Below are 16,851 nucleotides of genomic sequence, written 5' to 3'. Positions count from 1 at the left end.
AGGAGCAAAATGATGACAGTGAAAGTGGAGAATGATGACAAGTACCTTCTACAGTTTAGTGCTATTGTGATAAGATTGTTCAGCTGCAGAAGTCTTCTAGTTAAATACACTGGAATGACCTCGCATCTGTTTTCAAAACCTTTCTCCTTTCCACATGATTTCTTCAGAGAGAAACATTTTGAATATGATAACATGTTCTTTTTTTCTTGGTACTTTCCTTCATTTCAGTTAAATTTTCTAAATCTGGTCAGTTCAATATTTAGTGAAATAATGAAACTTCTGCTTTATTACAGAGTATGATCATTCTTTACAACACAAGCTACACAGAACTGTACTTGGTTTTCAAAATCAGTATTTCATTTCCAGTGATAAATGTACACTGTTCTCATGACAGCTCAAGTAAGATCACAAAGTGTGAAGCAGAGGTGAGTCAACACATTTACCCGCAGGGAGAGATCAACTGTATCTGGTTGTCCTTATTTGCATATAAGCATATGTTAGTATGACAAATAACATATGACATATGTCAGCAGTTAAACTCAAGGAAAGGTTTTGAGGATAAATAAGGTGAAAAGTAAGCTTATCCCTGCAAATAGTCTTTAACTCTTTCTTGATTTTATTTATTTATTTGTTTGTTTGTTTATTTTTATTACGTTTTTTAGGGAATGAATCCTGCTGTTCGCTTTTATTGTTTTACCTTCTGCATTCCTCTTCCAAAAATAAGGCACAGTATACACCCTTCTGTTTTCCGAAGTGATTTTTTTTTTTAAATAATCAAATACGTAGATATTCATTGATATCCAAGCATGAACTGTATTCTCTGTCTCCTCTGTACCTGTCAAAAACATGCCATTAATACACAAATACTCATTTTCCTTTTCTTGTCTGACTCCACTGAATGGTAAATAAAAGCTTTATTAATGTGAAAAAGGAATTGTGAGTTGCACAATCATTTTATTATGTAATGATAGAACTGATGTGTAATTAACCCCAGGGAACACAGTGATCAATTATCATTCTGCAGTATGACGATACTACACCAAAGCCGTTCTCACACATGCACTACGGACTATGTCTGCAGAATCAGGTTTGCATTTTGTCCAGAGTTGCCCTTTCACCTATTTGGGGCAGATGTTTTAAAGAACTTTGACGATGTGCAATGAAGACTTCATTTTTGCATGTCCCAGTGTGCTTCTTGTCAAACCCGCCCTAACGCGAAAGGTTACACGATGGCGAAAACAACTTGAACCGTGTCAGAGACTGGCCATTGTTCTTTGGTGGCATGCCACGCAGAGCGAGTATAGGACAATAAGTTGTCTTTTTGGTGTAGGAATGTCCACTGTATGTGGCCTAGTGTACCAGGTTACATCTGCTCTAAAGGAAACCTACTCAAGCGTTTCATTTGCCTGTCAAAGGGGAACAATCCAAGAAGACCCTAGATAGATTTGCTGAGCAAGGTTATCCTATGTGTGCCGGTGCCATCGACGTAAGCCACATTCCCGTTATTGCACAGAGGGATCCATCTCATCGGAGATGCAGCTTACCCTCTGAGGAAGTGGCTAATGAAAGGGTTCACCCATCACCATCGCCTGACTGTGCCTTGCTAAGCCGTTGGAGGTGCCTTGCTAAGCACAACGATGTGGACATTTCTATACTGCCTGACACTGTTGTTGCTTGCTGCATACTGCGTAATGTTTGGGAGTTACATAAAGAGAATTTTTTGCCTGAGTGGAACATGGATGCTGCTGCGGACCACCCACAAGAGCCTGACAGAATAGTCTTTCATGCACCCCAGACAGGTAGCACACAACGGATACGAGAGGCAATGATGAGCATCCTTCTGATTTTTCAATAAAGTTCTAAAGTTCTGTTGAATGGTGTTCTAGCTCAGTGTTTCTCGATTCCGGTCACCTTCTGCCCTTTTAGACGTTTCCCTGTTCTGACACCTCTGATTCAAATGAACATGTAAGCTTACAAGTCTCATTTTGCAATATGTATGGCCACACATGATTTAGACACACAAACTACTGATCAGTCACAATAACACTATTGTTTATTTCTTGGTGTAATACTTAGAGAAGAACAACATTTTAATACCACATATGTTGTGTTGCGATGATGAGATCTACAAGGTAATAGATAGCTCTCACCCTACCTGGCTGGGAATCAACCCCGAGACCTTTTTGCTGTGAGGCAACAGTGCTACCCACCATGTCTAATAGGTGGATAGCTGACACCTATAATTTGTCTGTTCAGTAGCCTGTTCAGTATTCACTTCAAAGAAAGGGGGATGTGATGATTATGATATTTTACACCTGATCACTTGGTGTCAGTAGTGCAAGTTAACTGAAGGACCAACACAAGTACTGGTATGAGCTGTTCGTTCCGTGAAAAATTTGCAGATATTATGCCAATTGTTTCCTCATGAGGCCTGGGGCTCTAAATTTGAAAAATGAAAAGGATTCATTTGCCTGATTTCTTCCTTGAATTTCAGTCCACTTCTGTACCCACACAGAAACAGCTGATTCACACATTCATTTATTCCCAATTTAAGCAATCCGAAAAATTCACAAAATCCTTCACTTTAAGATCCTCATAAAACTCGAGGCATGTTAACTGAAACTCTTTTTATTATTATTATTATTATTACACACATCTCATTACATTATTTTTTTATTTTATTTTATTATTGTTATTATTATTATTGTTGTTGTTATTATTATTATTATTATTATTATTATTATTATTATTATTATTATTAATAGAAACCAGAGAAAGTACTATGGAAGTGGTGAGATTTAAATCCTTCATTTAAAGATTCCCATAAAATCAAGGCATATTAATTGAAACACTCTCTCTCTCTCTCTCTCTCTCTCTCTTTAATTAATACAGACCTGAGAGAATAATTATTGGCTTCAGTGTTTTTCATTTGTGTGGTGTGCTGGTCAGGATTTACTACTGATATCTCTGCAAACCGTACCAGGAGAGAGGACAGAGGTGATGTTTATCATTTTCAGCTCAGAATTACTAATGTCTGTGAGAGTCTCTGAAATGAACAGTGCACTTTTTTCAAATACAGTTATTTTTGTCCAGGTTCTCTCCCTTTCTCCCCACCTCCTCTATTTTTTAAACTCTAGTGTGGTCTATGATAATGAAAAATATACTCATCCAAGACTCTCAGGGAAAAAAGCCAGAGTATTGTGTAACTACTTAACCTGTTATGTGGAAACCAAATGACTTAACAGTAAACCACAAATGAACGGAAACAGGTATTTTGACAAAGAATTGAGTGGCAGTCACACACATTTTAGGATACACACATTTCACAACCAATTCAATAATACTTAGAACCCCACCTAGCCAACCACAAACCCACACCCACACACACACACACACACGCAGAGGGAGAGTGAGGGAGAGAGACAGGCATGTTCTTGGTTAAGCTTGGGCACGTTTGAGCAAATGATAGGAAACGTGTGTCATGTGCTTTACACATATTCTATCTAAATCAGGCTATCAGATATTTTCTCATTGAGAAAGTCTAATTAACTTTTAAACTTAGAATTTACCCCCGCACCTAACAGAAAATGAGCTCCCCCCTGCGGAGTCTTGGTTCCTCCCAAAGTTTCCTCCTCCTATTCAAATCATTTTAGAGAATTTTTCCTTGCCACTGTCACCTTAAGCTTGGTCAGTGGGGGTTTAGGCACTGATCTCTGTACAGCTGTTCTGTGAAGTGGGTTATGAGGGAGACTTCTGCTCCTACGTCCAGGAGGGCTTCCGCTTCCATGGCATCGTTTCACTTTACCTTTGCACACAGTCTATGGGCAAATCTCAGTTAATCCACTTCCCTATTTCCCTGATTACTGAATCTTAACATCATCCTGGTGCTATCCTGCAGAATTATAATAATTACAGTGCTGAAAGTCCTTAGAGAATGAAAGAAAATATGTCAGCAGAGGAATCTCATTAGGAACTTTCAGGGAAATAATATGTTCCCTGAAGATAATCATTGTAACAATCATGATAAGCACTGTAACAATTATTTACTCATTATTATAAGGGTGAATCAATGTAATCATTTGTACATGATATGTCTTATTCCACTAATGATAGGGGTAGTAAATATTGGTGACAACTTATGCTTGTTGTAAAGGGAGAATATGAAGTAATGACGTATTGCAGAGTGGATGGGGAATCTACAAGGCTGGGCTGGCAGGGGCACCCAACCGAAAAGAGATGTGGCAATGAACATCCTTTTTTGAGGAATTGATAAGAATATGTATAAGAATCTGCGCTTTGTGGGGATTGCTTCAGCCACTCCTGGGACCGGCTCCGTTTGTTGTATCCTGCATCAGACTCTGAAGACTTAGATTATTTATTTTGACAGTAAGTGAACAGTCTGGTTAGAATCTTAGCCATATCTGGCCCAGGCTGAGAATTCTCTCCCACAGAACTCCAACTATTTTGTTCCAGTAGTAAAATAATGTGGAAAGGAGAAAGAAACTTTGGGAGGAACCAAGACTCCACAGGGGGAACTCATTCTCTGTGAGATTATGATGTGGGGTTAAATTTTAAGTTTAAAAGTTAGATACACTTTCTTAATGTGAAAAGTATCTCATGCACATTATTTATTTCAAAAGATAACCTGATTTAGATAGAATATGTGTAAAACACATGACACACATAACACACATGCAGGAATCGTTTCTTTCCTTTGCTCAAACGTGCTCAAACTTAACCATGAACCTGCTCATTGGCTGCTCTGCGTGTGTGTGTGTGTGTGTGTGTTTCTAAGTATTATTGAATTGGTTGTGAAATGTGTGTATCCTAAAATGTGTGTGACTGACACTCAATTCTTTGTCAAAATACCTGTTTCCGTTCATTTGTGGTTTACTGTTAACTCATTTGGTTTCCACATAACAGGTTAGGTAGTTACACAATACTCTGGCTTTTTTCCCTGAGAGTCTTGGATGAGTATATTTTTCATTATCATAGACCACACTAGAGTTTAAAAAATAGAGGAGGTGGGAAGAAAGGGAGAGAACCTGGACAAAAATAACTGTATTTGAAAAAAGTGTTTCTTTTTCATGATTCTGCTCTGTTCATTTCAGAGAGTCTTCTGAGCTGAAAACAAACACCTTGGTCCTCTCCTCTGGCACGGTTTGCAGAAATATCAGGGTAAATCCCGACCAGCACACCACACAAACAGAAAACACAGAAGACAATAATTACTTTCTATAGTCTATATTAATAAAAAAAAAGCTTTAATTAACATGCCTTGATTTTATGAGAGTCTCAAAATGAAAGATTTTGCTCATTTTAATTTTATGGACTGTTCAAATAGGAAACCAATGGATGGTCAAACAAACAAGTATGCCAAACAAAAACAAGGCATCCTCATAGGAGGCCATGTAGACATGGTGCTTGACTGCCAATTATGCAAAGGTTAATTCTAGGTGACCCCTTAGGCAGTGATGACCGTGTCCTACCAAAGGCTGTAAAGTTCTGGCTTGAAGCTGCAGATGTCCAGTCCCATTTTCCGGTCCGCCTCCAGAGCCCCTGGACAGCCCAGCACATCAGAGGAACGGTGCCGTCACACCCTGGTTCTCTCTCTCTCTCTCCCACTCTTCCGGTCATTTGTCTTACTTCCTGCTTTCCTTTGCTTCCCTTTGGTAAATGAATCATTCGTTGTACCTGTTTTTGGTTAGTCTAGTCTTGTTCTGTTCTGTGTAAATACTTCTTGTGTTCCCCTCTTTGATTGTGTGGAATTGTATTGTTGTCAATGTGTTCTAAACCTTATGTCAAGAAATAGTAAAAGCAGAAATCTCAATAAGCGTCCATAATGACCCTCAGTCTGTGATACATGGCTGTAGAAATCTGACATTTTATTTCAAGGGCCTGCTCCTGTTAAGGACTTTTTAGCTCATCTGTGATTGTTTTTCACTTAATCATTGTTAGGTGTCAATGTATGTTTGGCTGTTACTGTTTATTATGTTCAAAATGAGGAAAACTGAGACCTTGACCTTTAAAAAATGAAGAATACATGCTCATACTTGTCCCCACATTCCTTACTTTCAGAACTCCTCCCATGTGAAACATTGTATAAAATCTTGCATTCACAAATCACATTAACAAACTTATGAGTGGACTTCAGCCAACAGGGAGAACGGTAAGTATCAATCATTTGCTTCATGTTTAAAGACAATTACTGAGCCATTCCGTTTATTTCTTACACACAAGCAATGCAACAACCACCGGCTAAGTAGTAAACAAACTGTTAACATATTCTAAAGTTTTGTATGCACAACAGTGACATTAATTTATTTTCATTTATTAACCTTTATTTTACCATGAATTATCCCACTGTGATTCACCAGTGTCCTGAAAAAGAGGCTGTCCATAAGTCATTGCATTAGGTATTATAGAGCTGAATAAATCTGCATAGACTAGATTTGGAACATCTGTGTCTGATTCATAATGTGTCCATGTATACCCATCCTGGACCATACACAATTAAAGCTACTTTAGATATATATTTTTGTATGTCCAGTATACATCATTTATGGCTGTATTTTTGTTCCTTCACAGATGTCTCAGAGCAAACCTAGCCAAAGGTAAAACATTATGAACACTAACTTTAATTACTCATAGATGAGATTGTACGCCAATAGTACAGCTAAAAGTGTAATCAGGTGTGTGTGTGTGTGTGTGCAGGTGTGGGTTTTTGGTTTTGTGTTTGAGCGTGGGAGGGGGTGAGCGAAAGTTTGTTTTATTATTAACTGTCCATCTTTACACTGTGTCTACAGCAGTAAAGTCAGAATTGGTCATTCTCTGAATGAAGGAGAGAAGCAGCATGTTACCCACAGGAGAGAGACTGTTCTACAGTGTTTACAGAGACACAAGATCCCCTGCAGTCTGGTATGGACCTCCAAGCTTTTCCCTTTAGTTGTTAAAATGTTTCATTATTTAGACAGATATTATATATAACAACCTTACTAGTGCCACACTTCATCATTTCATCATCACCTTCACACAGATAGAGGGAGAGGGAGTGACAATGTGTGAAGCATAAATTTATAATATGCACACAGTGTTGACTATATCTATGATCACTTCAACCACCCTGTTTAGCAAGAAATCACAAACTTACGATTTTTTATATTTGAGTGTCATTCTACTAATAACATTCACTAAGATTTGACTCAATGGCATCTTTGTATGTCACATATGTTTCCTTATAGGATACAATGCCCAACATTGCACTGCTGGGCTCTGGAGGAGGTGAACGAGCCATGGTGGGATTACTGGGATCACTGGTTCAGCTGGAGAAATGTGATCTACTGGACTGCATGCTGTATCTGAGTGGAGTCTCAGGATCCACATGGTACTGTCCACACACACATGAACATTCACCATATAAACTGGTGGCCATGAACATAATTCTGTCTTAGATCTGTAAATCGGTGACATGCATACAGTATACTGTATAACTATGTTAAATGTACTTTACAGTTTGTGTACTGGTGCACTCTGTATAGCACAACAGTACAAAAACTGTGGATCTCTGACAAGTATAAATGAGTTGATATGTGAATGACACAAATGAGTTACGATTTGACTTCTAATAATAACATTTGACTGATACTATTAGAAATAGATAAATGGATCTATGACTTATATAAATGAAGTGATATGTGACTTATAATGACTGCGATGGACTGGCGACCTGTCCAGAGTGTTTCCCTGCCTTTCACCCAGTGAGCACTGGGATAGGCTCCAGCACCCCCTGTGACCCTAATCAGGAAATGACTTAGAAAATGAATAAAATAAATGAATAAATGAACTTATATGAATGAGTTATGATTTGATTTCTAATAATAATATTTGACTGATATTTGACTCATTTTTGGTGTGGATATGGTGCACAGGTGCATGGCGTCCTTATACAAAGAGCCAGACTGGTCCACCAAACTGGATGCTGTGCAGGAGAAAATCATTAAAAGGCTTGATGGGTCTGAAGTCAGCTGGTCAGATGCTTGGGAAAAACTGAAAAATTACTATAACCAGAGAGACAACTTCTCCCTGACAGACCTCTGGGCTGTAATGTTTGTCACAATGATCGTGAAAGAGGTCAGTGTATTCATGTGGTAAGAGAGTACAGCACACAGACTGAAGAAACCATAATCTGTCTGCCATGGTTGTTGTGGTGGTTACTTATTGTCTGTATTTGGCCATACAGACAAATAAGCATTATCCTGCAGCTCTCTGAAATGAACTGAGAGGTAAAATCAGATGTCACAGAAAACTGAACTGTAAAAAAGCATAAAGCAGATAATCCATGAAAAATTCCAGTCTGAACTTTTGACGAGCACATATTTTACACTTTATGGCATTGTTTTGAAACACAGTGGAAATGTCACTGTATACAGATCAAATTGTGTGGTGTTTTTATGTATAGATTGATGAGAACACTATAAGCAGTCAGAATGAGAATCACAGCAGTGACCCATATCCCATCTACACTGTGACAGACAAACAGTGCAAACAGGAGGAACTGAACCGAGGTTTGTTCCGTGTCCATGTGTGTATTTACGGGTATTGTAAGGCCCGTTTGTGTGTGCACCTGAATCTGTGTGTGTGTATGTGTGTGTGTGTGTATGTGTGTGTGAGCATGCATGCATGTGTGTGTATGTGCGCATGTGTTGACATGTAAACTATGGTACGGCATATGTGCTTATTGCTGTGTTCACATATCTCAGTGCATGTGTTTATGTGTGTGTGTGTGTGTGTGTGTGTGTGCTGACATGTAAACTATAGCACTGTGTCTCTTACTGTGCTTGTTCTTGTGTTCACACTATGTATAAGGGTCAAATTCTGACAGTGTTTTCTGTACAGATGCCTGGTTTGAGATTACACCTCATGAAGCTGGATACTCCCTAACTGGGGCTTTTGTGGATGCAGCCTGTTTTGGGAGTCAGTTTACAAATGGAACTGCAGTTAAAAAGCAGCTTGAGACTGACATGCTGTATCTGCAAGGTATCTTTCACTGACAGCCAACAGAGATTCCAATAAGTCACAACAAAGACTCCCGTGGGTCTAAAAATATGTGTATTACATATGGGTATTACAACACTATCACTTCAGAATTAAGGTTTTTTACAGTAGTAATTTGACCTCTAACACTGTAAAATCTCAAGCAGACTTCCCCCCCTCCCTTTTTTTTATGTAACTCTAAAATACATTTCACTGGTTTAATACGATGAAATGTATTTTAGAGTCACAGAAGAGGAGTTGTAAATTAACATAAGTTAACACACCTACAGCAACAGGATATAAGTGACACATTCAAAAAACCTTGCTTCACATTTGCAGAAGTTATGACTTTCTGAATCTGCTCAGAACTACAGATAATGGTATAAACATAATTTTTTTTTGTTTTTTGAAAACTTTTTGCCAGTGTTTCTCTCTGTGTATTTGGAACATACTTAACTGTGACGCGAAGGCACACATACAATATGTTAAAAATACCCAATGAGAAAAATTGCTTATTTGAGTAAATTACAAAACCATGTTAATGATATTCCCTCTTTCCCCCAGTTGTCTTTTACTCACACTAATACTCATAAATAGACTGTAGACCTTCAAAATATTCCCCTGTTCAGCTTTTCCAAACCGAACAGAGAGCCAACAGTACAAACATATTGACATAAACATGCACAGAATGTAAAGAGAGAATTTCAGGGGAAAAAGAAATTTCTTTTATTATTTTGTCAGTAAAACCATTAGTTTACAGCTGTTAATGCATGCAGTTAGAAGCATCAAGCAATATGGATAATATGAAGAATTACACATGAATGTTTCATTACTAACCAGAGACCACTAACTGTTAGCCCTTCTGTTAATTTCCACAGGACTCTGTGGCAGTGCCCTCGCTGATGAAGAAGAAATAAAGGAGTGGTTATGGAAAAAGATCAAAGGTATTCATGTCTTTTAATGATTCATTGATCTTTTTCATTTATTTGTGCTTTTAACGAGTTATTCTGGACAACTAGACATTTTCAGTCTTCAATTCAAAATGAACTGCAATGAATACATATGTTTTGAAATTCTCTCTCTCTCTCTCTCCCCCTCTCTTTCATACACACACACACACACACACACACACACACACACACGCACACAGACTTACTTCCATTTGAGCAATACTCACCGCAGGGCCAAAAGGTGCTCTTAACTGTAATGGAGCTGAACATTTGTGTACTGAACAAAGAGGACCCCACAAATCTAATCACAGAAATGACTGTGCTGTTGAAAGGTACTTTCCTCAGATATCTTCCACACTAGATTTCTGTTCTCTGGAAGAGGTATGCAATTAAAACTATATATATATAAAAAATTAAAGTCATGAATGAGTGGTATCTAAGAACAGTCCGTATTTTTATCATAATTCATGATAAATCGTGAATTCAATGACAGTGAAATCAAGACTCATGATTCTTTACTGAGATATGAACCTGTCATGTTTACCACCACAGGAAAGCAGGACAAACATATGAGGGCGATGTTTATCTCTGCACAGGAGTTACTCCATGAGCACAGACATTACATACTGGAGCAGTACACACTGACCATATGTGAAAACTACGAAGATTGGTTTGAGACCTCAGAGAGAAGTGAGTTTACCAAAATCCTTAGCTCTCCAATATTCAGTACATTAATTTTGTGAATTGTCATAAGACATATCTGTTGTCTTATCTCCAGATACATGTTTTATTTATAATACTTTCTTAATGACAACACTTTTTTTGTTAGAAATATTTCCTTTTTTGTTGAGAGTTAAATACCATGATGCTGGCCTGTGTTGAGGTGATAAAGAATAATTAATCCAAACATATTTAGTGGAATCAGATTTTGGAACTCAGGACTTGTGCCAGTGGCAGTTGGTGAAAGATAATAAAATCAGAATGAATTTGACTGAAGGCAGCCAGAGATGTCAGTGTGACTGGAGCTGAGTGGTCCACAGTAAGGTTAGCACAGGGCAGAAAGGAGCTGTGAGGGGAGAGGGGGTTGGGGGTCCTGGACGTGCAGCACGCAGGCAGGTTTTCTGACACTTTGCAGACCAAGACATAGGAACATTAAGGTCCAGGGCTTCTATTTATGGGAGTGCGTTTAGAAATGCCTCCTGCTAGGTCTGTGCTAAGGGTAATTAGACCACAGGGTTTGACAGGAAATCATAAGGTAATGTCACATGCAAGGATCAGAATATACTAGTCAAATACCGACAGAAAGGAGTTAAACAGCATAGACCACAAAGTGGTAACAGGACACTTCACAAAGATGTGAGAGAACAACAATATATTGATATGTCGGTGTATAAGACGAGTTGATGAAAAAGCAATAGGTGTGAACAATAATCAGTCAGTGTGAGTCAGTGGTTCGTGAGCCAGTGAAGGCAAGTAATGATCAGCTGAATCAGAGGAAGGTGGAGAGAAGAGCACCACACAGTGAAACCCATATATTTAGAAACCCTCTGTTGGCATTTGTAGTCAGGCAGTGGTTCACTGAACATTTTTTTCTTTTTATGTTACTGTCTCAGTGTGTCGAAAGTTGATGTCTTTTGTATTTTGTTCATTTTAAACATTTATTAAATGTATGTTTAATTTTAAAGAAGCAAGGATCTCGTGGATTATCCCAAAGATCATACAGCTTCTTTGCAACTGGACATGGGGAACGACATACAATTTCCTCCACAAAATGAAAGGTAGAAACAAAGACTTAACTGTTATTATAGATCCCATTCACAGGGTAGGTGTAGAGGACAAATTAGTTTAATGTAACTGTTGTATGTTGAAGGTGTCTGCTTTGCCATGGTCATGTAAAGATATTTTTTATTTCTTTTGATTCTTAATCTCAGTGGAAGATGTGCACGCCTCTGTTCTGAGTGAGGAGAAGAGATATTATGAAGATGCTGGACTGCTGAACAACTCTCCCTATTTCCCAATGCTGAGAGAGGAGAGAGACATCGATCTCATCATCTCCCTTGACTTCAGTGCTGGAGACCCCATGGAGGTGATGCACAGAGAGATGAGGATACAAGCACACATATGAACACACATAGGCCTGTAACAATTATTTCATAATTGCATAACCACGATTTTTTGACTTGATCACAGTTTCTTTGTTAAAAGTAATTATTATCTATCTATCTATCTATCTATCTATCTATCTATCTATTAATTAACTAATTAATTAATTAATGTTTTAACGAGATGGGTAAAAGCATGGGCACACGTTTGTATGCATCCATCAAACACGTTTCCAATGCCTGTGTGCACCCTGTAGCGTGACAGAACAGTAGCTATCCTATCAGAGGACGCCCCACCTGCACTGATTTACAGTTTCGAAGTCTAGTCGGCTTTCGAACATTAAAAATCCGGAATTGGGCAGTTTTGTGAGAAGCAGTGTTGTACCTCTGAGAAATGCCGACAACATTAACCAGATACACCTTTGGTTTTCACTGGAGTTTTCATTTAGTGTTGGTAAAAAGATTTGCTTGATACTGTCCTGTTGGTCCTGTCAAAATGTGGAGAGTCTGCAAGCACAATTGAGTTGAGCTAAACTACGATTGGACAATCGGTCATTTGGGGCGGGATCAGACTCACTTGCTGTCAGCTACAGCATCTGTTGCAACAAATGGAGCGGACTCAAACGCAGAACACAGACACAAAGTGGAGTTTTGACGAAGGTTTATTGTAGATTTGAATTATGGAAGGATAGGAGAGCAGGCTGAGACACACAGGGATAGCAGCGGATGAGGACAGAGATGGCAAGTGAAACCGGTTGGGAAATGGGTGACGAACTCTGACCAGTGAACGTGGCAGAGAAAGAGGAATGCAGGCAGGCAGGAGAAAATGGACCGGACTGGCTAGGACAACGAACTGGCGGTAAGTGGATGAACAACCAGGGTATAAATACAAAAGAGTTGATAAAGTGCAGGTGTGAAGGCTGATCAGTGAATCGGGAGTGCCACGCCCACACGCAGACACACACGCACACAGAAAAACAACAGGGGGAGCGAAGGAGACACAAGGGAATGGAAATACTAGAAACAGAAGGAAAAAACAAAAACAAAACTGAGAACACGACCGAAGCTGTGACAGCAGCAGTTTGACACTAGTGATGGGAAGTTCGGATCTTTTTGCTGACTCAGATCTTTTAATTTCGTTCAGTAAACTGAACGAATCTTTATTCAAGTCATTCGTTCATTTCCTTCTTTGGACTAGAGTCACTGTGGCTGTCATCTGAGTGATGACAGAAAGACGGTCCTCAAACACTATGAGCAGCATGGTTTGCTTCACTTGGTAAAGTATAATAGCTACACAAGTTCACTTTTGTTAAGCTCTTAAGCAATCTTTTGGACCATAGCCTACTGAGTTATTCAGTTGAAACCTCCAGTTCACTAGCTACCCAGCTAACGTCAGATGCCTCTCCTCACCAGTAATATTAGCATTGGTCATGTTACTGCTGTAACCACCTGAATAATGAACGAAAGACCAGAAGACCCATAGTTATGATTCGTAGGCAAATCAGTCATTACTACACTGAGCTTGTGCAGTGGCCATGTGACAAGTGAACGGAAGACACAGACCCGAAAGACCTGATCGTAAACGAACCTGAGTGATGTGCATGCGTGGCTGATGGTGGACTAATTGTGCTCCTTTAGTATCCTGTCCTTGAGTATGTCCTGCTCAGAGGCTCTCTCGAGACCGGTTTTCTAGATTTTTGTTTATAATTCAGAAGCAGACATATTATGGTCCAGACTACTTTGTTGAGGGTAGTACCGTGAGACACAGATGCCCCATATATATTTCCAGATCAGACTTCCAATGCTCTGTCTTGTCTGGTCCATCTCGTGTGGTGGGAGATGAAACATACTCTACCGGATTTGGAAGTAGCCCACTGACATCACTTATGTATAAGTTCACAAGCAGGAACACACATGGGTGCCCTCTGCTGCTCTGCTGTGAGTGTGCTGTCAGGCCCACGCTCATGAACCGGATTCACAATAATCTAGCTAAGCTCATGGGTTAAGCAGAAGTTAACAGTCATAAACTGTCAAAACCGTCAAAGACCTGTCAGTTTGTCTCACTGTCCCCATACAGAGCTCCACCACAATTGATTTCTGCATTTTCCTTGTGTCTCATTCAAAATGTATGATTGGACCAATGGGAGTTTGCTCATCAAATTCGTCATCAGCAGTGCCTCACAACACTGATAAATACCAGTTATCTTTAACCTCATGGACTGTGCTCATGGACTGTTGATGGCAGTCCATGAGATTAAACCTTACGACATGAGGGATCTGGAAACACTCTATGTGGAAAAACTGTTCAGAATCCCTACTAATCTGTTCTCAGACCTTCATAAACATGTACAAAGGCTCAGTGCTGTCATCCAAAATTTGACCAAGAATTAAAAACAGGGGCACCAGTAAGGTTGAATTTCTCCTTTTAAATAAATGTAGAATTTGAGAAAGTATGTTATTTTGTTTGATTGCATTGAAACATCAATAGAAAAGAACACTTTATACCACCATTGTCAGAACATGAACATATTTTCATATCTTTTTTTTCCCCCATAAGTTCTGTGTCTGCTCTGACTCAACTGTATCCCATTTGTCATGGATGCAATGACTCAACAAATGTTCTCTTCATCAACAGACTGTGATCAATACCTCTGAAATGTGCAGCGACTTGAAGATTCCTTTCCCTGAGGTGAAATTGCCAAGAGGTGTTTCTGAGCCAGATGACTTCTATCTGTTTGAGGGGGAGAACGGAGCTCCCACTGTGATCCACATTCCCCTTTTCAACAAAGTCAACTGTGATGGTAACTGATCCTATTTCAATTCACATATGATTTTGTATTTCATATCTTTAAACGGCAGTGTTCGGTGGAGTGGATTGTGTTTCGGTGTAGTATCTGTAACTCTGACTACTGACAGAGTGTTTGCCTGTTGATCACATCTAAAACATAATTCAATATACAAAAATAAACACAGATAAATACCCATGATTTTCTGTTCTCCTTGGAAAACCTTCTCTGCCTTTTCAATCTGCTTTTAGGTCATATTAAGGAGTGGGCAGACAGATACACTACGTTTCAGATGGCCTACAGCCATGACATGATCATCGATCTGATTGAAAAAGCAGGCGAGAATGTGAAAAACAACAAGGCAAGACTAGTGACAGCGATTCGGCGGGTCATTGAGAAAAAGGAGGCCAAAGCACACTAGGGAAAAACTGGCCTTAAATTATGAAAGTGGGTGGTGCACAAATTGTACTAATTCATGCCAGTGCTTCACGTCAAATTACATTTGTTTTTTTATAAATTTGATCTTGAGATTGCGATTGATTTTTTGTGGAAGTATTGATTGATCAACCTGTTGGTATGTTTTGTTATTGTTCTTGTTTAATGTCCAAATACCTGATCTAAATTTTTTCATCTGCTTTAGGATATGCTGTTTTTCATAAATACATATTCATAGAAATATGCAGTCCTCAAAACCTATAAAATCTTTATTTTGAATTTAGATTTCACTGATGCGCCGTCATCATCTTGCTGGCATCAGACACTGCTTAAGAGAATGGCATATTATTTCAATATCAGTGACCACAGATTCTTGGGAAAACTATTTTGTATAAGAGATTACTAATTTGTATTTTAAAAATCACTGACAAGTCAAAAATAAAATCATGTAACAAACTTGAATGGCCAACTTTAAATGAACAACCACAAACATATGTGAAGGCTCTAGGAAAGGTATCTGTCAGGAAGTACAACGGCGCTGGACACAAGTGCGGACAACTGAAGTATTTTAATGATAAACGAAACAAACAAAAGTAGCTCAACACAAACAGGCTTAACAGGAGGCTAACAGAGAGAGTACAAACGGGTTAACAGGAGGCTAACAGAAAGAGTACAAACAGGGTTAACAGAGACTAGGAACTTTGGTACATGAACCACAAGACGGCTCAGACGACACTGGGAAAGTGTAGACTTCACACTGACTGATCCGATGGAGGGGTCTAAATAGGGAGATGTGTAATCAGACTAAAGTTAGGGCAGGTGTGCAGGAGGAGAGTGATCAGACCGGTGATTAGTAGACCGGCGATGCTGAGTGTGGAATGGCTGAGACTGGCGAGGGAGGAGGTGAGGTTACAAATACGATTTTCCTACTTAAAATCAGTTAATCAAGCTGATAGATACAGAGAACAGTTTTAAACAGAAATCTATATATAATACTATAACGTAAGCAGATATTAGCAGACACGTCCAGCCTCTGTCTCTTCCTTCATATATCCTAGCCAGTCAGAGCCCAATTATAACTAACTGCCTAATCAGTTTGTCACCTAATTGTTGAGTGCACCTGTTCTCAGTTTGTTTCCTCTGTGTCTAAATATACACGTCCAGCATGCTAGGTGAGATGATTTAACATCCGTGTTGTCGTCCTACATGATACCCATCTGGCTGATGACAGGCAACTTACTGAAATTAGTGTGGGCTACACCTTCCTTTGAAGGGAAAACCAACACATGAACTGCAGCCCCATGGTGTTGGCTTCTCAATAAAGAACAACATTGCTCACAATCAAACAGAATTTCCAGTCAGTGTCAACAAGCATTTCTCTGTTTGAGTCTTAGAAAATACCAACATTTTACCATAACCAACACCTAGGTGACGATGCCAAGAAGGCCTGTTATGGCCAACTCAACAGCATTCTCCAGTTACATCAAAAACAAATAACAAGATAAACCCCCTCAGGGACTTTCAAGCAACACTTAGAAATATGCA

General features: G+C 39.1%; 1 protein-coding gene across 1 annotated transcript; it reads left to right on the top strand.

Annotated features, from left to right (window-relative positions):
- The first annotated feature begins 523 nt into the window (after positions 1 to 523).
- On the top strand, positions 524 to 15,292 carry LOC115824889 (cytosolic phospholipase A2 gamma-like). Its single transcript, XM_030788612.1, has 13 exons — positions 524 to 549; positions 6,810 to 6,918; positions 7,242 to 7,384; positions 7,929 to 8,130; positions 8,459 to 8,564; positions 8,896 to 9,036; positions 9,912 to 9,985; positions 10,216 to 10,315; positions 10,536 to 10,673; positions 11,669 to 11,761; positions 11,915 to 12,069; positions 14,721 to 14,886; positions 15,123 to 15,292. Exons 1-13 carry the CDS (start codon positions 524 to 526, stop codon positions 15,290 to 15,292), a joined length of 1,623 nt encoding a protein of 540 aa, XP_030644472.1.
- The last annotated feature ends 1,559 nt before the right edge of the window (positions 15,293 to 16,851 follow it).

This window comes from Chanos chanos, chromosome 12, assembly GCF_902362185.1.
Source record: "Chanos chanos chromosome 12, fChaCha1.1, whole genome shotgun sequence".
NCBI classification, from domain to species: Eukaryota; Metazoa; Chordata; class Actinopteri; order Gonorynchiformes; family Chanidae; genus Chanos; species Chanos chanos.
The sequence above is the reverse complement of the archived record's forward strand: the minus strand, read 5'-3'. Positions and strand labels throughout refer to the sequence as shown.